Raw genomic sequence first — 22,489 nt, 5'->3', positions numbered from 1 at the left:
GATAGGCTCGCCAGTGCCAGGGCGGGGCACCATCAACTGGAGCCTGGATGGGGCATGTTGGCTTTGATAGCCTTACATGTTTCTGAGTCCCTATTTAGGGCTGGACTCCTGCTTCCTTCTAGGGTCACATCCTGGTAATGAGATCATAAAGAGAACCTCACTCCTCTTGACTCCGTTCTTCCCTCCTAAGGATTCCAGAACCTCTCCATAGGGCCAGGGAATACCAGAGGAATGGCATAGGAAACCCTAGCCAACCTTCTCAGTATAGTCATAGAAGAAAATCTCCAAATCTCCCGTGTGGGGGATGTCTGCTTGCTGTAGTGTGGCATGTAGACCAGGAGCTCCTTGAAGGCATGGTGTGCACTGGCCTGCCTCTGTCTACCCTGCAGTGCCTAGCATGAAGCTGGACATACAGAAGGCAATACTTAGCAGGAATGGGCTGAAGTGATTTGGGTTTTCTAAGCACAAGGTCCAGGAGGCTGCAGATGAGCCATGAGCCATGCGCCATGGAGCCACCTGGAGAGAGCTGTCACCTTGTGCCCACCCAGACGGGCCCAGCCTCGCATGGTCCATGACTATAGGGCAATTTCAGAGCATTTTGGCCTCTACTTTTTAGCCAAATATGAAGCAAAAAAACCTTTCTTATTTCCAAGGCAGCAGTCCAGGGTTCAGGGGAAAGGAAGGATATCGCCCAGCAGCCCCACCTTGACCCCACTCAGACTCCCAATTAAAATGCCTATTGGAGCTGTTAACCACATTCGTGGATGCACTGGGCTCTGGCACACTTGCCAGAGGGACATTGTTCAAACTTTCAGACCTCCCCCAAGTCAGGTAGTGTCCCCTTCCACTGTACTAATAGGGCCCTCTCTAACTGGGAACTGGGAAGGAGGGTTGTCCTGAGGCCTTCACCAGGGAAACAAATGGACAAGCTTTGGGCACTGGGCTCCAAGGTCTAGTCTCCTGAGGTGGTACAGGCATCAGGTTGGGGAGACGGTCTCCTGGAGAGCTTAGGAAAGTGACTGGTTAGTGTGGGTGACCCTGAGGCCGAAAGCTGGTGGGAAGGATAGGGAAGCTCTGGGAAAATGGGAGGAGGCTCCCAACCATAGCTGCTCAGAGCTAGGGACTCAGGAAACAATTTCCTCTTGGAACCCCAGATACCTTTTCTAGGTAGGCTCCTGCTCCCCATCCCCACTGTCACTCTAGGGGAGACTGAGCTACATCCAGCCATAGCAGTCAACCCTACAGGTACAACCATTCCTGGGGTGTGTGTGTGGAGGGGAAGAGGAGGAAGGACAGGAGCATGGCCCTTACCTGAGAGGGAGTAGTCGGTGCTGGTCATCCTCATGGCAGGTGTGTAGGAGACGCGGGGAGCCAGGTCTCGGCCCTTCTCTTTCTGCCGCCGCCGATGCCAGGCAAATAGGCCCAGCAGCACCACAATGAGGAATAACAGGAGCATGATGCCTGTGACAGCACCCACCGAGTGCCGCTCTGCACCCAGTGCTGGGCTGATCTTGGTGTAGGGATTCAGCTCCTCCATCATGAGGGCAGCTGCGGGCAGAGGGAGGGCCTGAGCCTGGGGCTGGCCTGCTTGCACTTCAGGTCTCCTGGGCCCGGGCTCAGATGCCCGTAACCCCTCTAATGTTAGGAGACCTGGTTCTGGCCTTGGCCTGATTTCCTCAGTCTCTACGTGACTACCCCCAGCCCTCACTGTGCCTTCGTCCCTAAAGGGGTGGGAGTCCCAGGGTCATGACAAGGAGCAGTTGTGACTGTGGATGTGAAACAATAACAAATATTTATTTTACTGTGTTCCAAAAATGAGTTAACAGATATTAATTTATTTACTCTTCAGCAGCCCTATGAAGGGATTAGTATTTTCCTTTCACAGATGAAAAAACCAATTTTACCAAAGGTTAGGTAATGTGCCCAAGATTACATAACCTGTAATTGGTGGAGTCAGGAGAAATTGAACACAGCTCCTCTCCCTGCTTCCTAATTGTGTGGCTCAGAGTCCCTGGTTTGCTCGTTTGTAACACGGGGACAATAGCCCCACCCTCCCCAGTCATTGTGAGCACCAAGTGATAGACTGGCAAGGAAAGCTCTAAGTACTGTGCTATTATTTCCAGGTTTACTGCCCGCAGGACCCCTCTTGGTGATGTATGTGAGGGCTGCCCCTGCCTTCCATGCTGATGCTTAGTCTAGGGGGCTGTCCTGCCAGGCCCGCAGTGTCTGGACTTCTTGACTGTTGGCTACTGGCTGAACTGAGCTGGCCAACATCACTAGGGAGGTAAATGTGCTGCATTATCGTTCTCAGTGATTTATCCTCAGAATGCAACGGAAATCTGTCTTTTGGCTCCTTTTCTGTAATGTGGATAATTGAGAGTCCATTTTCATCCCCCATGTAGAACCAACATGTTTGTAGCACATTATATAACAAAGCCAGCATTTATTGGAGTGTTCACTTATGGGCCAGGCACCATGCTGAGTCCTTTACTCATACTGTCTCAACTTGATTCTCACAGCCTGACCTTGGGACTCCATCCCCTTTAGGCCCTATGAGGTGTTGTCCGACTGTAGGGCTAGAGCCCAGGTTGAGCCCCTTTGGGCTCCTCAGCCTTCAGAGTAACCTTGTGTTATGGGGGAAGACGATTAATCTACTCTTCCCACTTTGCACATGGAGTAACAGGCCTAGCAAAATCAAATAACCTACCCAAGGACACCTAGCAGGTAAGGCAGAACTAGAACTTGGCAGATATTCTAACTTGGTCTGGTGACCTTTCCATAGTACTAGCTTGTGGCTACCCTTGCTTGGCTCATGGGGAAACTTGCCAAGGGCAAGCCTGGGGAGGCTGTGACTGAGAGACTGCCTGCTCCTTATGCCTCTCCAGCTCTTGGAGCCTCTGCAGCCCACCCTATTCCTGCTGTCCTCACAAATGTGAATAAAGGGAGGTGTCATCAAATCCAGCTGTTCCAGTTGGAATCTCCCTAGAGCCTCCATAGGGCCCTTTCCACAGAGCCCAGGGGCTCTGCCACCTGTGTATTACCTTGGTCACACCTGATTCCTTTGAAGCCAGGGCTGCAGTAACAGGTGCCGGTGACATGGTCACAGGTGGAGTTGTTCATGCACTCACATAGCTGCTGACACCCATAGCCAAAGGTTCCTGGAGCACATCCTGTGTGGCACAAAGAGTTAGGGTAGAGGACCCACTCACTCTCCACCCCTCCCATTCCATGTGTAGACAGCTACGGCAATAAGCCTGTTCTGCCTCCCACCGAGTGAAGCCTATTCCCTTAGCTCCTGTTGTGCTTTGGCTAGATACTTGGGGGTGGACAGAGCATTTATAGCACTGAGTGGGGGACACAGGGACAGAGGAGGAGAGAGCAGGGCCCACTCACCCCTACTTCCTCCTCATGCAACACATTTCAGCAGTATCTTCCACCTGCCAGGCCCTAATCTGAGTGCCATAGGGACTTTAAAGAATAATAAAAAAAGATCTGCCTCCCACTATTCTCTCATTACCTGCTATGACCTCTGCCCTGCCCTAAATGCCCCCCATCTCCTCCCAACTGACGGGAGAAATTCTTCAAACAATAATGTAGGCATGACATTCCTCAGCAGTTTTCCTTGGAAGTTGCCCCCAAAGTCAAGGGACCAAGGGGTACAGAGCCCTGAGTGAGTGGACCTTGAAGCGGGAGGCATCCTCTGCAGGAGGCTGGAGCCCAGCAGCATCACCCAGGATCAGGGGTCAGGACAGCTTACTCTGCTCACAGTGTTGCCCGGTGAAGCCTGTGCGGCAGGTGCACTTGCCACTGATGTGGTCACAGCTGGCGCCATTCTGACACTGGCATACACGCCCACAGTCCTTCCCAAAAAATGCTGCTGGGCAGCCTAGAGAAACAGGATTTCCAGTGATGAGAGTTGCTGCTGGGTGAGGATAAGGGGTGCAGCGGGAACCAGACCTGTCTTCTGTCTCTTTTTTTGCTGAGCATGGGATGAAGACTAGTGAGGCCCTGCACCAGAGCTGTCTCCCTGCTCAGGATCTTCATGCTGAAGGGGCAGGGGCTAGATGATCTTTGCCTTTTCAAGACAGAGGGGATGTGGAACCACAGGCCAGGCTAGGGTCTCCTTCCTGTGTGGCCACAGGCTGCTCCTCCCCACTCTGGGCCCCACTGTCCAAGGAGGGTCTGGTCTTGGTGATTGCTGGGGTACCTTGCAGCCCCGACCTTCCAGGACTTTGGGCTTGTCAGTCCCCTGAATCCAGTCAGGTCTGGAGCTGCCCCTGCAGAGCTCCTCAGTTCTCATGGGGGCAGGAGTCAGGTACTAATCCTGGGGCCGCCTTCCTTCTTCCCTCCCTGCTGGTCTGGACAATGCCGACACTGGCCAGTAGGCCGCAGCATGGGATTCTAAGTGGCTGGGAGGCCAGGAGGTGGGGCTTACGCTGTGTGCAGAAGAGTCCAGTCCAGCCAGGGGTGCAGTGGCAGGCCCCGTCCTCGGCGCTGCAGCTCGCCCCGTTGTGGCAGCTGCATGTGTGGAAGCAGGCAGGGCCCCAGAACCCGGGTGGGCAAGCTGGGATGTGGGTGAAATGCAGAGGGTGAGGGGAAGGCAGAGAGGGGCAGATGGAGAGGGAGAAGAAGGGGGAGTACACGTCAGAGCCAAGATGCCAGGATGGACCTGGCTGACATTTCCTGGCTTTCAGTGGCTTCACACATTGTTCCCAGAATTCCTGCACTTACCTCTTGGCTTAGTTACCCAAGATTCCCATTAAGCCCAGATTCTCTACCCACTCTCCAAGTGTTTGATGCTGACTCAGCAGGGCTCTGAGGGCCCCTGAGCCTCCCCTCTCAGGGGACTGATTTGGAGCATGCGGGTAAACACTGTGGTTTGCCATGTATGTACTGTGTGTGCTTCCCCACGAGAATGGGGACTTTCCTAGGGCAGGAGCTCTCTCCTCTCAGTTGGTGAGCTCCTGACAGCGGAGCCTATGTCTCCTCATCAGAATGGAAATTCCCTCAGCCATCTAACTAGGACCTCCCGGAGGGTACTGGCTAGGTCTCACCCATCAGACAAGGAGCTCCACAGGGTCTCTGTCCTTAGTTTGGGGGCTTCTGGAGAGAGGCTGTTCCCTTCACATCAGATTGGTGCGCTTTACATGAACAGCCTCTAGGACATCATTCACATGGGCCACCCAGAGGGCACCGTACTCTCCTGAAGTGGCTGCCCTGGCCTCATCTCACTTCCCTACTCCCAAACTCAAGCATGCCGTTGCCCCTCCTCTTCCCCATCCAAACTCAGGGGCTACTCCTTGCCCAGGTGCTAATGGAGTATTGAGCCTCAGAATTCATAGCATTAATGGTACTATCAACAATATCAATACCTTTGATACCAGTAGTTAATACCAATGATCAATTCTAATAATCCATCATGTTAGCTATAGAGCTAAATGGGGCTCGTTCCTACATGCAGAAGATTTCATCCCTCGAAGTGGAGGCACCAGGACAGAGAGGTTTTGGGCAAGAAAGGGAGAATTTTTGGGCCTGACTCCAGGTAAGGGCATTCCCAGGTAGTAGCAACTTACCCTGTGAGCAGTCCTTGCCAATCCATCCAGGAAAGCACTGACAGGAGCCATCGATAGGGCTGCAGGTCCCATTGTTGGCACAGGAGCAAAGCTGGGCACAGTCCTGCCCAAAGTGTCCTCCAGCACACACTGTGGGCACAGGGCAGCCTGGCACCCATCCTCCCACCTGTGTTCCTCTGACCTCCACCCACAGCCTCATCCCTAGAAGTTCCCAAGCCACAGCCACGATCACCCAGGGGTCATGGATCTGGATGGAAACCGTGCCCACCTTGGTACCCTCGTCACCCTTCTCCATTTGCACATAAATGAGTTGCCCCTCTCATGCCTACAGCTGCATTCTTCAGAAGGCTGTATTATGATTGCCTTTAAGAACAGCCTGAGGCCCATGGAGGTAGAATCACCTGACTTAGGCCTCACAGATGAGAAGTGGGAGGCTGAGCACTATACTTCTGGACTCACAGTCCAGTGCTCCCTGTGCTGTTCCACAGCCTTCTGCTTCCATTACTACTTTCACCAACATCACAGATTCCACAACCACAAGGGTAGAGAATGTGTACAGCTGGACAGAGAGGGATAAATGCTGTGTGGCAGGCCTGCCTGCGGTTTGACTGTTAAAGGACCAGCCCTGAGTGTCTGTCCCTGCCCGCCTCTTTCCTCTGACCTGTTGCTCAAGCCTCTCAGCTCAGCATCCTCCTCAGAAAAGCCCTCCTGAGTTCAGAAGGCCCTCTCCACCACTGGTATTTCCAATTTGAGTCACTTGGAGGATTTTGGTCGCAGACTTTCCTGGAGGAGTCACTCCTTTGTCCCTGGAGGAAGAGCTGGTTTCCTCAGTCAGGCTGCAAAGCTCTTTTAGGACTAGGCTTGAGTATTCGTTGAGCACTTAACCTTTTATTTCCCCTTGCAATTCATGCCCCACCTGCTTCCTACAGCTGGAGCTCTCTAAAGCACAGCTTTCTTCATGGCACTCCTATGTCCTGCTCAGAGAGCCTCAGTGGGTTCCCATTGCCACAAAATAAAGTTGATCCTGGAGAGCAGCACAGAGGATGATGGGAATGTGTTGATTCTTGAAGATACATGACTTCCCCAGGGCCCAGGTCTCTCACATCTTGGGCTGAAACCCTCTGCTTTACACCACACTGCCTCATATTGGTAGTTCTTCCCCAGCCAGACTGTGGGCCACTAGTGGCTAGGATCTGCATCTACTCAGTGCCTCTCCTGGACATGATGTGGTAGTTGAGACAAATAATAAAGGCAGTACGGTGGACCAGACTGTCCAGTCCAAAGCCTTGAATTTAGGTCCAAGTTTTCTTTATGTATTCAACAAACATATACATGACACTTAAATGCACCAGACACTGTTCAATGTGCTTCACAAATACAGGCATACCTCAGAGATGTGGGTTTGGTTCTAGATCACTGCAAGTGAATATTGCAATAAAGCAAGTCACAAATGTTTTGGTTTCCCAGAGCATACAAAAGTTATGTTTACATTGTACTGTACTCTATTAAGTGTGCAATAGCTTTATGTCTAAACAATGTACATGCCTTGATTAAAAAACACTTTATTGCAAAAAAAATGCTGACACAGACACAAAGTGTACACATAGTGTTGGAAACATGGCACCGACAGGCTTGCTTAAGGCAGGGTTGCCACAAACCTTTGGTTTTTTGTTTCAAGACAGAGTCTCACTACGTTGCCCAGGCTGGAGTGCAGTGGTGCAATCTTGGCTCACTGCAACCTCTTCCTCCCAGGTTCAAGCGATTCTCCTGCCTCAGCCTCCCCAGGAGCTGGGATTATGGGCACGCGCCACCACGTCCGGCTAATTTTTGTATTTTTAGTAGAGACACGGTTTCACCATGTTGGCCAGGCTGGTCTCGAACTCCTGACCTCAAGGAGTCCACCCACCTTGGCCTCCCAAAGTGCTGGGATTACAGATGTGAACCACTGCACCCAGCCAAACCTTTAATTTGTAAAAAAACAAGAAGATGCAGTTTCTGTGAAGCACAATAAAACAAGGTATGCCTGTATTTAGTTCACTTAATCTTGGAATACTCTTATTATGTAGTCTCATTATTATGCCCTATCATTAACTCTGCTTTATAGATGAGAAACTGAGGCAGGTTAAGTAACTTGCCCAAGGTCACACAACTAGGAAGTTGTACCGCTTGCTGGCTAAGTGCCTTTGAGCAAACCACAACACCTGTCCTAGTCTGTGTTTCCTCATCTTTGAGGTGGGAACGGGAGCCCTCACCAACTGTCCTAGGGCCATGGTTAGTAGCTGTGGCAGGCTGGCTGATTTGGGGCCCTGTGCTTCCCCTGGCAGAAACCTTAGTTCCCTTCCAGGAAGTTCTGTTGCCAAGAGGGTGACATGCATCTCACCTGTTTGCAGCTCAAGCTCCAGCTTTTTGAAAAGCAGGCTGCCCAGCCTCTTTCCTACCTCTGGGAGGTACTTGATTTGGGGAACCCAACCCCAAGTCCTGGCCCTCTGTGGGGAGTAGGGTGTCAGTGCTGCTCCCCCTACCCTACCTGCAAAACGAACTCTGAGCTTCTCTAACAAGACAGTCTTATCTTTGAAGTCTTTCTCACATATATGAGGCCAAGAAATTTACCCACAGAACTGCTAATACGATCAATCTAATCCATTAATTGGTTGACTTCTTAGCTGAATCAAGAGTAAGGCAAAGAGAGGGGCAGTGGACAGAAGGGGGGCTGGTGAAAAGAAAACATCTGGTTAGATTTAATCTATGTTTAATGATTCTGCATAAGCAGTGTCTATAATTTGTAACTCGCTGGAAAGCCAGTCATTAGAAAGTGTCAGTTCAATTTTTTACAAGGTTTGAGACTTAATCAGGGCAGTTGCCATTAATAGCAAACTCTATTAGATCTATATGTGGGAAATACTCATTAGGCCAGTGGGCGATAAATCAGACAACGCAGCATCTGAGAGTTACTCCTCGGGCTGCATGGGTCCTAATTTAGACCTAGACTATCTGTATTGATGGCCGAGTCTCCTATGTTTAATAAGTAAACTTCGACATGTCAGGTTATGATTAAACCATCCTAGGAGGGCTGCAAGTAAATGAAACTGTCACATATGTTTCCCTGGGGCTCAAACTTCTCAGGACCTCAAAGCATCATGTAGTAAACTTTCTACTCAAACATATTAACAGCCCACACACTTGCAAAAATAGCCCAGCTCAGTAGTGATTATTCATCAAAAGAATGGGTTCCCCTGGGAGGTAGTGAGCGCTCAGTCAACAGAAGTATTTAAGCAGAGTCCAGATGAGATTTCTTGCATAGATGACCTTGAAGTTGCTTTTAGTCCTAAGTTTAACAGAGTGCAAGTTCTGTAACCTTGTGTTCAAACCTGTTCTGAAGGCCTCAGCCTACCTTCTAACCCCCATTGCCCACCCCCAGCTACCATATCCATCAGCTGTTCCCTGTAGCATGCCCATGTCTCTATGCTTTGCCTAAGCTGCTTCCTCTACACAGAATGCTTTTCTTCCTTTTCCACCTTTCAAGCTAAGGCCCAGCTGAAGTCCTGCATGGTCCATGGAGCCTTCCCCCAAATCTATACTGTCTCGTCCTAAGAAAGCCAGGGATGGCAATAGGCAATGATGTGTGGAGGCAGCTCCCACCTTCTCACTGGTTGTTCAATATTTGGGAATTTTGTGAATGATGTTAAATCATTGGTACCTTGAAATCAGCCATGGTAGGAATATTTATATTTTTAAAATCTGCAGATGTTACAGATCAGGGTTTTTCCCCCACACAGAACTGGCAGGGCAGAACACCAATGCAAATAAGCTTTATATTGCTTTTCAACTCCTGCTGAGTGGTAGCAGTTCTTGGAGTTGGTATTGTGAAGGATTCTGAGGTCAAATCAGGAAAGCATGTGGGGAGGGATTAGGGATGGTGGCCTGAATATGACAGGGAGAAGGGCTTGGAAGTTGCCATCTCCAGCCCAAGCCAGAGCCAACTCCTCTGCACTCCCACAGCATTCTCTGCCCTTTACCTTTGGCACTCGGCACAGACCACATGGTGCCACTTCTGATGTAGATCTCCTCTATGCTTATGTCACTTTTCATCCCTTTAGCATGCATATTGGAATCAGAATTTGTTTCTGCCACTTGCTAGCTACGAAATCACAGATAAAGCATTTCACCTCTGAGCCTGTTAACTGCGTTAGGGCCTTTGTCTCATGCCATGTGGGGCAGTTCTCATAAAGGCAGCCCAAGTCCTGAAGAGGGAAGGAGCTACCTTTACAGAGTATGATGAAAATCCCTAAGCCCTTCCTTCCCTGCCACTTTCCTTCCAGAACCTCTCACCTCCCTGCCCTGTACCATCCTACTGGAGACAGTACCTTGGTTGCAGAGAGCTCCAGAGAATCCTGGGAGGCACTCACAGATGCCGCTGACATGGTGGCAGGGCCCGCTGCTGTGCACACAGAGGGGGCATGGCTGGGCGCAGCTGTGGCCGTAGAACCCAGGGGCACAGACTGAGGGTAAAGGGAAGATGGTGGTCAGCAGCCCAATAGACCCCAGCCAGCCTAGCTACCCTTCCTGTTCCACACTTCTCAAAAACATAGGGAGACCTGCATCCTTCCCGCATCTTGGAGGGTGCATCCCTTTCTGCAGAGAAGAGCTGTGGTGTAGCCCTGTTTCCACTGAGTAGCTGGGCTGGGCCCCAAACCTGGGGACAGAGCAGCCAGTGCAGAGAGAGAGGAGACTAGAGGGAAGGAAGAGATGGGGGCTGATTTAAGAGCCCAGCCTCTGTCAGGCCAGGGCTAGTTCTAGTTGGGAGGGCTAGGGAGGATGAGCCCTCTGAATTTTTCGGGGTCAGGGGATCAGCCTTACTTCTCTGGCATAAGGGTCCTCGGAAGCCAGGGGCACACTCGCAGCTCCCATCCTCTGGGGAGCAGGAGCCTCCATTCTCACAGCTGCAGGAGACAGAGCAGTTGGGGCCCCAGCGGCCAGATGGACACGTGCTGTCACAGCGGATGCCTGTGGGCCAGAGGCAGACTCAGGTCAGTGGTAAGAGAGGTGAGGGCAGAGGGAAAAATGGAGGGAAGGGGGACAGTGCCGTATGAAGAAGTGGAGGCAGCATAGTGCATTCAGGAATGTAGAAGAGAAACTCAGCTGAGGCTTGGCTGGTCATGGAGGATTTTCAGGAAGAAGTGATGTCCAGAGTTTAAAAGTCAAGGAGGAATTGACCAAGCAAATGAAATTGTATGTACAAAGAGCAGGAGGCAGGAGAAAGAATCATGTCTTGAAAGAAATTGCAAATAGTGAGTGTGGTTGAACCACAAAGTGCAAAATGGGGTACGGCAAGAGATGAGATTGTGGGAGTGAGAAGGGACCAGATCACAAGGGCCTCTTCTGTATGGCATTGAAGAACAGGACCAGGAGAAACCAACTATGGGCAAGTAAGTGCCAGCTGGGAGTGAGCCATATGCCCACGCACATTAGCCCAGGAGCTACTGGTGCTGCTGGGTCCCTGCCAGCCCACCCAGGGAGGGGCTCAGAGAGTAAGTGGGGTCTCTGCAGATTCTTCTGACCAGACTCCTCAGCGCAGTATGTGTATCATTCATGCACACATACAATAGAAACCAGTGCTTTGCAAAAATTACATTTACTGTCACTATGTATGATGGACTCTGATGTTTTCTCTGTACTATGATGTATTCTATTTGTTTTTAAAATGCCAGTTGTAACCCAACAATTTGATTTAGTGAACCTCAGTTTGACAGTGGCCTATGGGGGAATGGATGGAATTTCTCAATAAGAAAAAGGAACAAAGTCTATAATAGTTTTTTTGGGCTCAGGTAGAGGAAATGTGTGTTAGGTTCCCTACAGCCTGAAGGCGAAGAAGGAATTTTAAAAGGCCTGAGGCTGGATGCCCCAACTCTGGGGTAGGTTTTCTTCCCAGGCAGAAAGGCTTCCATTCTGACATGCATTAGAGAAATGGAACATATGAGCCCAGGAGATTGGCTTGGCTTCAGAAGGTGAGTATCGGAGGCTCAGAGAGGGGCAGAATTAGTTGAAAAATCATGTCTAACTTGTTATAAGGACAGCGATTGTGGGAAAGAGAAAGAAAGAAAGGAGAAAGACACTTGTGCCCAGTGAACAGAGCCAGCCCTAGCAGCAGCACGAGAGCAGTGGGACCAATTTGGAGGCAGACTGGAATTGTACAAGCCCACCTGGGCTGTCGAGGAGAGGGGAGGGAGGGTGGAACCACTGGAGAGGGGAGAGGGAGGGGCATGCAACAGGCTTTACTCATCCTCCTGTTCCTCAGTCTAGCCCAGCATCTGCGCTCCCTCCCTGGAGTGTCTCAGTTTGGCAGTAGGGTAGAGGCTTCAGATGCCACTCTCTGGGAGATGGCTGCAGGTGGGTAGGTGGGGGGTGGGCGGGGGGGCAAGTGGTTTCCTCCCCAGGGAATGGGATCTGGCAGCCATATTTTACCCATTGACAGGGGTCTCTCCCAGTGGTGTTTCAGGTGCCCAAGAGGTGAACCCTGGACAGGCATCATAGATTGACTAAAGGGAGTTTGGGAAAGTGGAAACCATAAAACTGTTCAAAGTTTTGGATCCATCTTCAAGTTTCTCCTTTTCCTGGGCATAACAAAGCTGTGATCTGCCATAAGGCTTTTTTTTTTTTTTTTTTGAGACGGGGTCTCACTCTATCACCCAGGTGGGAGTACAGTCACCCAGGTGGGAGTGCAGTCACCCAGGTGGGAGTGCAGTGGCATGATCTCAGCTCACAGCAATCTCTGCATCCCAAGTTCAAGCAATTCTCCTGCCTCAGCCTCCCGAGTAGCTGGGATTATAGGTGTGAGCCACCACAGCTGGCTAGCTTTTGTATTTTTACTAGAGACGGGGTTCCTCCATGTTGGCCAGGCTGGTCTTAAACTCCTGATCTCAAGTGATCTGCCCACCCCAGCCTCCCAAAGTGCTGGGATTACAGTCATGAGCCACTGCACCAGCCTAGGACTTCTTTTGCCTGTGGTTGTTGGAAACCCAGGATTCAGACCACAGGCCTAGGGACAGCTGTTCCTTGCACTGAGGTGGAGCTTTGCTGCCTACAGGGCCTCCAATTCCACTGCACACCAAGCACTCTGCCAGCTGACCAAGGCACATGTGTCACACATAGACACTGCTCTTTCCTGAAACTATAGGTATTACTGTGTTCATAAAACACAGATGTGAAAGCACCACTGAATTCATGGCAGCTGGTTGCTATTGTGTTTATCCTAGCCAATGGCCATTAAAAGTATAGCTACTCTCATTGTGGAATCCTTAGTGTTTTCATGTCACAAGCGGTCCTCGTTTATGGAGATTGAGAACCATGAGTGTACCATGTTTATTCTCAGACTGAAAGTGTCTGCAAAGTCCCACTGGGTTCTAGGACTTGGCAGTTATTATATTCTGGGCCTGTTTCCGTGGGAGTGGGGCTCCTGTTTGTGGTGGTTCTATATGTCCCAAGACCTTCTTGGAGCTTAAGACATGGGATCTAAGTGGAAAGAAGGGTCAAGGATTTCCCCATACGGAGTGCCCAGTTCCAGAAGCGACTTACTGATACGATCAAAGGGGCTGGCCTTGGCCTTGTGGGAGGCTCCCAGCTATAGTTTCTGAAGAAGCAGCTTCAGTTACCTTCCTGGGCCCCAGTTTTCCCCACAGTTGGATAGGGATAGTCTCCCTCAGAGGTCCTTTCCTTTCTTACTCTAGGGAATCCCCTTACTTTATTTTTCAGGAATCTTCCCCACCCCCACATCTATATTGGTGGGTAAACCTAGGCTAGGGATCCATACATGATGATCTCTGCAATGAAGCCAGTAGCCACTCAGCATCCCATATCCTTCAGGGTCCATTCCTTCCCCAGGAAGCTTTCTTGGATGTCTGCCCAGGGAGACAAGCATCTCTTTGATAACCAGCAGCATACAGCTTTGTCTGTACCTGTTACTTGAAAGCTTCATACACATGAGTCCTGTTTCCCCTGCCAGCAATGTGAAGACAGGGACCATGGCTTACTGACACTTCTGACTTTGCTTACCTAGGTGCTCCTCATGGACAGGATGCCATCTTGGTCATTTTTGCATCTTTGGTGCCCAGCACAGTGTTTGGCACACAGTAGGTACTCAGAAACTTTTGCTTTTTACCATTTACTGCTGAGTTTGGTAATTGCTTGAGTCAATAAATGCTAGTTGATTGAATAAATGGTTCCCCCTTAAGATACAATCCTGAGTCTCTCATCCTATTGGCCCCAATGTCCTGAGACCCCAGACAACTCCTTTTCCTTATCTGTGGCATGAGAAGGTTGGAGGAGATAAAGTCTCCCCCACTTTAAGGGGAAAAATCATGAATGGTTATAGGCCAACTTCTTCCAGTTTATTTCAATAAACATTTAATAAGCACATATTATGTGCAGGGCAAGATGAATAAGACAAAATGCCAGTTATCAGTAAGCCTATGGCTTATGAGGGTAAAGGGAAGACATGAGCACATCTCCGGGCAGCCCCAAACCTGTGCCGAGCCAAGGAATGAGCAATGTGCCAGGGACTGGGAGATTAGGCACAGATTTTTCTTGAGGCAGAGGTGAGTGGGGAGGGCTCAGTGGGAGGCCCATCTCTGTCTCTCATTGGCCCCCTTCTACATGACAAACCTCAGGACATCAATTGCTTCTTTGAAAAGACTTCAGGACCACATTTGGGGAAATTAGGTTTAGAACAGCAGAGGCCTTGCTGAAAGATTGTTCACCAAAGACAGAATTTTTAAGCACTAGATGTCATTAAAATCTTAATCGGCTCACTCAAAATTAAGGCAATGAAAAATTAAAGTTGATTTCCACTTGGCTTCTGCTGAGATTCTAGGGTGCCAGTGACCAGGGTGGAGCCTTATTCTTTACTGAGGGGCAGGAGCCAGCAGGGCAGGGGAAGCCAGGCCAGAGATACTGCAGAGGAAGCAATGTCCCTGGCTCTTGGCTGCTTAGAAACTTTCTGGTTATGAACACAGGCTGTGCAGCAACCTGGTGTTAATTATTAATCTGATAACCTACACTGCCAGAAATGACTATTATTTTTTTCTCTTTGCTGCTCATCACCTTGGGACTGGCTAGTAAGTTCACTCCTGAAATGCTTATTAAGCACTTCCTGTGTTCATGGCCTACTTTTACTGAGCACTTACTATGTGCCAGGCACTATTAGCACTTTATAGGTAGTAACTCATTTAAGCTTCAAAACAACCCTGTAGTTGCAAGGATAATTATCTGTATTTTAGGGATGGAGAGTTCAGGCCCTGAGAGGTTAGACGACTTGCCCAAGGTCATAAACCCCAGCAGTCTGGCTCTAGAGCTGGGTTCTTAACAACCATGTTATCCATATCTCTGTGGCAGGCAGTGGATACAATGGTGAATAAGGCATATGCCTCCATAGAGCTGATGGCCACATTAGGGAGGCAGATGATAAACAGTTACCACAATTATCATTGAACTCTGATTTAAGTACCACAATAGGAAAAATGTAGGGTAGAAGAATTAATAAAGGGGATGCTTTTGTCTTGGTCAGGTGGGGGGTGGGTATCATAGCGGGGCAGTGCCTTCCTAGAGGAAGAAAGCTTTACATTGAAATCTGGTAGGAGTTATCAGGTGAAAAAGGGAAGGAAATGATCCAGGCAGAGGGAATGGCATGTACAACGGCCTGGAGTCAGGAAGGTGGTTGGCTCCCTGAAGAAGCAGACTGTGGCCCTGGTGGCTGGAATGTAGTGAGCCACAGAGTGAGCAGAGCGAGGTGGAGGAGTCAGGCAGAGCCAGATCCCATGGGCCCTGGGCCATGGTAAGGATTTAAAGTTTTATATGAGAGTCGTGGGAAGCCATTGAGGCATTCTGAACAGAGACTGAAATGGCAGGTCTGGGTTTGAAAAGTTGACTCTGGCCACCAGGTGCAGAATGAATGCAGCCGGGCAAGATCGGAGTCCAAGGCAGTGCCAGATGCGGGATGGTGCCCAGCAGACCGTGTGGTGGCAGTGGGATGGAGAGAAGTAGATGGATTCACCTTGTATTAGGAGGCAGGCTGACAGGATAGATATAAGGAGCAGAATTCTGAGACTGGACTAAGGAGAAAGACCCTTGTCCCCTTCTCCATCATATTCTCTAGATTGAGCACTTAGACCCACCATATGTCAGCTTTTGACCTACTGGAGTGACTCCAGTGCCTTGGACAGAGCTTATACCTAATAGGTATTCAATAAATACTTGAATTAAATGGAATGGAGAACTGGAACCCAGAGCAGATAAAGGGAAAGATGCATATTCAGGGATCAAGAAGAAAGGTATTGAAGAAGAAAGAACGGTCAAGAGAAGTAGAATACCAAGAACCCAGTTTCACAGTACCTGGGTGGTGGCACAGCAAGGGAAGGTTACCTGTCCATCCGGCCAGGCAGCAGCAGTGGCCTGTGACAGGGTCACATCCATCAGCATGGCTGCAGTCACAGTGTTCACTGCAGTTCAGCCCAAATGTGCCATCCTGTGGAGAAGACAGGGAGAGAAAAATGATCAGACCCAAACTTCCAGAGGTTTGTGTTACTTCTATGGATCTTTTCTTTAATTTTTACTTTCGGAGGGTCCAGTGAGATCTACTGGATCTGGATGACAAAACTGAGCCAGAACCCCACAGGGATGTAGGGAGACTGGGGCGGGCTGGGGCACAATGGGGACACGTTTTGTAAGTGGGAATCAACACAGCCATGAAGACACTCTGAAGAATTATTTGGCTGCATTAACAGGAGTATGAGGTTGGGAGGGAGGGTGATACTCCTGCTGTACTTTTCGGTGGTCAAGCTCAAAGGCCTGTAATGATCATTAACTAAAATTGTAAATGAAAGTGCACTTTGCAAATTGTAACACATTGATCACATGTGAGGAATGACTATGATTTATTCTTTGTTGCTGGGGAAGAAGGTAGTCACCAATTCTTATATGCTCATTAGGTATCAAAAGCCTCATATACCTCATTTTTCTTAATCCTCACAGCAATTCCATGATATGATTCCATTATATTCCCACTTTAAAGATGAGAAACAAGGTTAGAGAGGTGAAGTAACATGCTCAAGGTTACAAAGGATGTGACAAAGCCAAGATTTGAACTCAGGATTGCAGGACTCCAAATTACTCATTAAGGAGTGCATTGCTCACTTATCCAACAATATATCAATGGGTTTAACTTATTTGTATCTCAGACCTATAAGATCCAGTGATTAAGTCTGGGTGGTTATTGTTGAACAGTGCTTGCTTTAGTCGCCACACACTCTGATCATAAAAGTACAGACTGTTGGAACCAGAAGGAAGCTCAGACATTATCTACCAAGGAATGGCAAGTCTCGTGGATTAGTAAGGGTTGTCTTATAGCACTGGGTTGTGAAGGAATCTGAAGCTGCATTTGAGCTCGAGTGCCAGTCAATAGTGTTTACCAAGAGCAACACGGGAAAAGTGATGCCATGTCACCACATCTGCCAAGTATTTGCCATTTTATAGATGAGAGGGATGAGGGCCAAAGTAGTAAAATAGCCACAGAGAAGTTAGGACTAGGACTGTAACCTAAATCTAAGTGTCCCATCACCTAGCTTAGTGCTTTTCTCTGTGCACTCTTGTGGACAAACTAACACCAGGGAAAGGGCGTGAGAGAATGCTAAGCCCAACCTGTCCCTCCCCACCCTGGCACTCACCGGGCAAGGCAGCTCACAGGTGTCTCCCAGCCAGCCAGGGGTGCAGGAACAGGAGCCATCTATGGGGCTGCAGGCTGCCCCATTGGCACAGGTGCAGCTCTCGTTGCAGTTCAGGCCCCATGTCCCACTGGGACACGGCAGGGTGCAGTCCAGGCCCTGCCACCCTGAGGGGAGGGAAAGGGACTGTCACTTCTCCGGGTCCAGTGTGTCTTTTTGCCCACTCCCCCTAGCTCTGCACACAGCATCCCACCCAAACCACTGCTTTCCTGAGGGCTGGGTTAGAACACACATTCCACACACAGTTCAGAAATTCAACAGAGCTGTTAGGAGAGCTGGGGCTAGAACCCAGGTCTCCTGCCTCTGGGTGCTCACTGTTTGTGCTCCAGGCAGATGATCCTACCTGGAACAGGTACCACCTCAGGTGGGGAGTGCTGTCTCTGCCCAGGCTGGAGTCTGGCAGCTTAACTCAGGGCCCTCTGTTTGAGGGACAGCTGATTCTCCATTTTTAGGCTGGTCACTGGCCTCTTTGCCTACTGCATCATTTCTCCCCTTCTCCCCTTCCCCGCTTCCCTGTTTGTGATGGGGGCTGGCCCCTGCAGGATGCATATCCCAGGATTCTCGTCAGCTGGCTCCCAGCTGGGCTGCATGTGGGAGACCTGCCCACAGACTGGAGAGTGGAAGCAGGAGAGATAGGTGTGTCCTTTTCCTCTTTCTCTGTCTGGGGCCTCGGGCGGTGGTGCAGCCCCCTCTTTCTATGTCTCAGTGCCTACCAGGTACCCTTCACTCCCAGGCTCTGGGAACTCTTTCTTTTGTTCCTCCAACCCTAGGAGCGATAGCAGCTTCTCCCACAGGTATTAATGTCTGGGTTGCATACCTTCCCTGTGTGCTCTTCAGCTCTTTGAACATTGCAATGAATCCCCTCATTACATTCCTGCTATTGAAGTTCCTGGTATGGGTTTCCTTGCCTGGAACCCAACCAATATAGGCTTCCTGACCTTGCATGTGGGTGGGGCTGGGACAGCCCCACCTCAGCTGGCAGCACCACCTGGGCAGTGTGCTCATATGTGGGGGATGAGCTTGGGGGAGAGGGCACATTACCTTCCTTGCAGGTACAGGAGCCATCTACTGGGGAGCAGGTGCCACCATTGTTACAGCTACAGATGGACGAGCAGTTGGGGCCGTAGGTCCCTGCTGCACAGGAAACGGCACAGACCTCTCCCTGGAAAGGGAGGGGTTGAATTTTGGATCAAAGATTGCTCCACGTTGGATGGCTGTGGTAGGCAGGATAATGACCCCTGCTGCCCGCAACATGTTCATGTCCTAATCCCTGGGATCTGTGAATATGTTACCTTACATGGCATAAAGGGACTTTGCAGGTGTGATTAAGGACCTGGAGATGGGGAGAATGTCGGGGGTTATCCAGGTGGGCCCAGTATAATCACGAGTACTTCAGAGTAAAAGATGACCAAAGAAGGTAGGTCAGAGAGATACACCATGAGAAGCCCTCCACCCGCCTGTGCTGACTTTGAAGATGGAGGAAGGGGCCAGGAGCTGAGGAATGCAGTGGCCTCTAGCATCTGGGATCAGCAGCTCTTTTACAGTTAGCAAGAAAATGAGGGCCTCAGTCCTGCAACCAGAGGAGCTGAATCTGCCAACAACATGAGTGAGCAGGAAATAGACCCTCTCCTAAAGCTTCCAGGAAGGAACACGGCCTGCCGGCACCTGGGCTTCAGCCTCATGAAACCCATACCAGACTTCTGACCTTCAGGACTGTCAGATAATAAATTAGTGCTGTTTGAAGCCACTAAGTTGTGATTTTTTACAGCAGTAATGGAAAACTAATATAACCGTTTTCAGTTATTGGAGGGGTCAGGCCTCCAGACCACAAATCTAGAGGACCTTGACCCAAAGTCTGTATTAGGTTGAAGCAGCACCAAGTCTAACCCGTTGTCTCCCAATCTGATTTCTCACCCACAACCCCATGACACGAGTAGTAATATCCTATCCGTATTTGCCTGAGCCTCAGAGAAGTTAAATGTAAATGATAGCTCATGCATATTGAGACCTTTCTCAATATCGTGTAACACACACACCATCTCATTTAATTGTCACAGCACTCACACGAGATAGAAGCTACTGCCTCAGCATTATTCTCACCTAACAGATAACTGCATGGAGAAGTTACTTAACTCTGCCAAGGTCACAGAACTAAACCCAGTTGCTCCTTGTTGGAACCCAGGCTGGCTGCTTAACCATTACATTACCGGGGATCCTAAACTGGCTGCCCTGGAAAACATTCTGAGATAGAGATTAGTGAGCTCTTGAGAACAATCCCGATGAGGGAGGTGGTCAAGGCTGAGGAAAAGTTGAACCGAGGCACAGTTACAGTAACTTCTGCTGATCTGGCAGGAAGCTCTGAAGCTGAGATGACCCCTGGAGTTGTCCCACATGGGGGAAAAGGAGGGAAATCCTTTATGCCCCCATCAATCACTGGCCATCCACTGGGATGGGGGAAGGGGCCATGACTCCTCAGGTGAGTCAGCTGACTTCAAAGGCAGTGTCTATAGAGGGCCTCACCTGGGAGCCACTAACTTTCCGGCAGCTGGAGAAGAAAGTGCTGTCCTGAGGGGTGAATCTGGGCATCCACTCTACCGGTAAGTGGGTACGCTGTTAGCTCCAGTAAGGAATTTGGAGGAGGGGCAAGTTACAGGGTAGGGAGACCAGGAATGGAGGTTTCGGAGGCATTGAGTGGTGGGAGCATTCAGTTAATCAGAAGAGTAGGGTAAAGGGGATGCAGATGGGAAGAGGGGTGTGGACGAGAGTGCAGAGGAGTATGAGCTGGGAATGCTCCAGGGGCGGCCGAAGGGTGGAGTGAAGGAGATAGGCAGAAGGGGGGCTGGGAGCCTAGAATGCCAGGGGAGGGAGTTCGGACTTTCTTCCCTGGGTCCCCCAGGACATGCTTCCCCACTTAGGAACCTACTGTGGTGCTGTCTACGCTGGAGCAAGTGGTTGCTGGATGTTGAATTCCCACCTCCGGCCCCTAGGGAGTGTCTCCAGCCAGCGTCTTAGGCCTTACACCAAAGCTTCCCGTGGGAATCCTGGTAATAAATTTGGGCCCCACTAGCTGTGTGACACCGGATATGTACTGCCCCTCTCTGAGTCTCAGTTCCCGCATCTCTAAAATGACAGGCGTGGCATAGAGGAGCTCCCTTCTCAACTCTAAGGGTCCAGGCATCTGGCTTCACTCCTATGTGGGCCACAGAGAGACCCGCGGGTGTGGGTCTTTGCCACAGAGAAGTTCCTCTCCAGCCCTTTTCTGCTTCTGTCCCACCCTCGGAGTCAGGGAGTGTGAAGTTCTATCCCAAAGGCCCCACGGTTCCTGCTCTTTTCCCCGCTAGTCCCCAGCAGGCCTGACCAGCTGGAGTCTGTCAGCTTTCCTATTACCCAGAAAACTCCAATTTCTCCAAGATAATAAATAGCACATAAGAATCTGTTTAACCTCTGAGGGTCTTGGCCTGGGTGCAGACCGTGGGCACAGCGTATGCCTGTCTGCCTGAATCTGCTGTCAGAGAGAAGGGGTTTCTCTCCCAGAGTCCTCATTAGTGTCCCCAATCCTGATCCCCCTGCAAGGCCTCAAGTTGCCTGTGAGCCCTGTCGCGGGTCTACTGATGGGGCTCAGAGAGGCCTCCTGCCCTGGCCCTGATCCATGGGACAGGATGCTGGGAGCCCAGCTTGACACATCTGCTCCCAACAATGCTGTGTCAGTTTTCTCCCAGAGAAGCCTACGCCTGGTCTTTGCAGCAGTCCTGGGAGGCCACCAGGCTGAGGTGACTTTCTGCTTCCCAGAGAAGAAAAGGGAGAGTCAGAGAGGGGCAGTGGCTTATCCAGAACCCCCGGTGTGTTAGTGCCAGTGAAGGTGAAGGAGAAAGAACCAGATCTTCCATCCTGAGAGGCAATAGGGGTGAGGGAACAGAGGGTGGACTCTGGTACCATCCTGCTTTCACAGCTTATTCACCGTGTGACCATAGGCAATTTACTAAACCCCCTGAGCCTCAGTTCCCACATCTGTTAAATGGAATTGAAATGTCTCCTTTTCACAGGATTAAGAGGATTAAATTAGTTATCATTTGTGTAGTAGTTAGAATAGTGCCTGATGGGTAGAAAGCACTATACAAGCTATTAGTGCAAAGATATACCATCTCTTAGGGAAAGAATACACAAAATCCTCCTAGGTTTAAATTTAAGAAGGAAGTTCTGGAGGAGAGATCCACTTCTCAATTAAAAAATGCCAGCCCTGAAGGAGAGGAGGCAGGGTGGGTACCCGCGGCAGGGGGGTTGGGGAGAGTCCTGACTCCATGCCCCTTGTTTACCTTTTTATCACCTTCTCTGGGCTGGCTCCCTGTTCCCCCTCACAGCTGACACAGGCTGGAACTTTTATCACCACACACTACAGGTATGGTCTTGGAGGACGGAATGACCATTCCCTGAGGGCCACTGTTCCAAACACTTTGCATTTGTCAGATCCTCTGATATTGTGAAATATGTATTAGGTCTTCATCCAGTTTCCTGCCAAGCAACTCCTGGAATCCTTAGAATCTCCAAAGTGAGGTTTTTTTGTTTTTTTTTTTTTGTTTGTTTGTTTTTTGTTTTTACCCCCGAGACGGAGTTTCGCTCTTGTTGCCCAGGCTGGAGTGCAGTGGCGTGATCTCGGCTCACCGCAACCTCCACCTCCCGGTTCAAGCGATTCTCCTGCCTCAGCCTCCTGGTAGCTGGGATTACAGGCATGCACCACCACGCCCAGTTAATTTTTGTGTTTTTAGTAGAGACGGGGTTTCTCCATGTTGGTCAGGCTGGTCTCGAACTCCCGACCTCAGGTGATCCACCCACCTTGGCCTCCCAAAGTGCTGGGGTTACAGGTGTGAGCCACTGCACCTGGCCAAAAGTGAGGTCGTTTTGTATGCTAATGACTGATGGCTGCTTCAGGATGGGGACTGGTCACCAGAAAGGCCAAGGCAGGATTAGAAAGTTGGGACGTACAGCCCCACCCACTGAAGGGGGAAGGTATAAGGAAGAGGGGCTGAAGGTTGAGTTGATCACCCAAGGCCAGCAAGGTAACCAATGATTCCCATGTAACGAAGTCTCCATAAAAACTCTAAAGGACAGGGTTTGGAGAGTTTCTGGATAGCTGAACATACGGAGGTT

At 50.1% G+C, this 22,489-nt stretch overlaps 1 protein-coding gene across 5 annotated transcripts in view; it reads right to left on the bottom strand.

Annotated features, from left to right (window-relative positions):
* Nucleotides 1-22,489, bottom strand: part of LOC105488312 (multiple EGF like domains 11) — a 388,835-nt gene that overhangs the window by 22,063 nt on the left and 344,283 nt on the right. For 4 of the 5 annotated variants that reach the window (XM_071101176.1, XM_071101178.1, XM_071101177.1 and 1 more), the window contains 10 exons: nucleotides 18,386-18,506; nucleotides 17,288-17,451; nucleotides 15,987-16,089; nucleotides 10,431-10,577; nucleotides 9,938-10,072; nucleotides 5,574-5,702; nucleotides 4,436-4,564; nucleotides 3,758-3,886; nucleotides 3,042-3,170; nucleotides 1,312-1,548 (listed from right to left, as the gene is read on the bottom strand). In XM_071101176.1, coding sequence (XP_070957277.1) covers nucleotides 1,312-1,548; nucleotides 3,042-3,170; nucleotides 3,758-3,886; nucleotides 4,436-4,564; nucleotides 5,574-5,702; nucleotides 9,938-10,072; nucleotides 10,431-10,577; nucleotides 15,987-16,089; nucleotides 17,288-17,451; nucleotides 18,386-18,506 — 1,423 coding nt within the window. The remainder of the gene's footprint in view (nucleotides 1-1,311; nucleotides 1,549-3,041; nucleotides 3,171-3,757; nucleotides 3,887-4,435; nucleotides 4,565-5,573; nucleotides 5,703-9,937; nucleotides 10,073-10,430; nucleotides 10,578-15,986; nucleotides 16,090-17,287; nucleotides 17,452-18,385; nucleotides 18,507-22,489) is intronic. The other variant, XM_071101179.1, reaches the window with a different exon arrangement.

Source organism: Macaca nemestrina, chromosome 7 (assembly GCF_043159975.1).
Source record: "Macaca nemestrina isolate mMacNem1 chromosome 7, mMacNem.hap1, whole genome shotgun sequence".
Classification (NCBI taxonomy): domain Eukaryota; kingdom Metazoa; phylum Chordata; class Mammalia; order Primates; family Cercopithecidae; genus Macaca; species Macaca nemestrina.
Note: the sequence above shows the minus strand (reverse complement) of the source record. Positions and strands in the feature narration are given on the sequence as shown.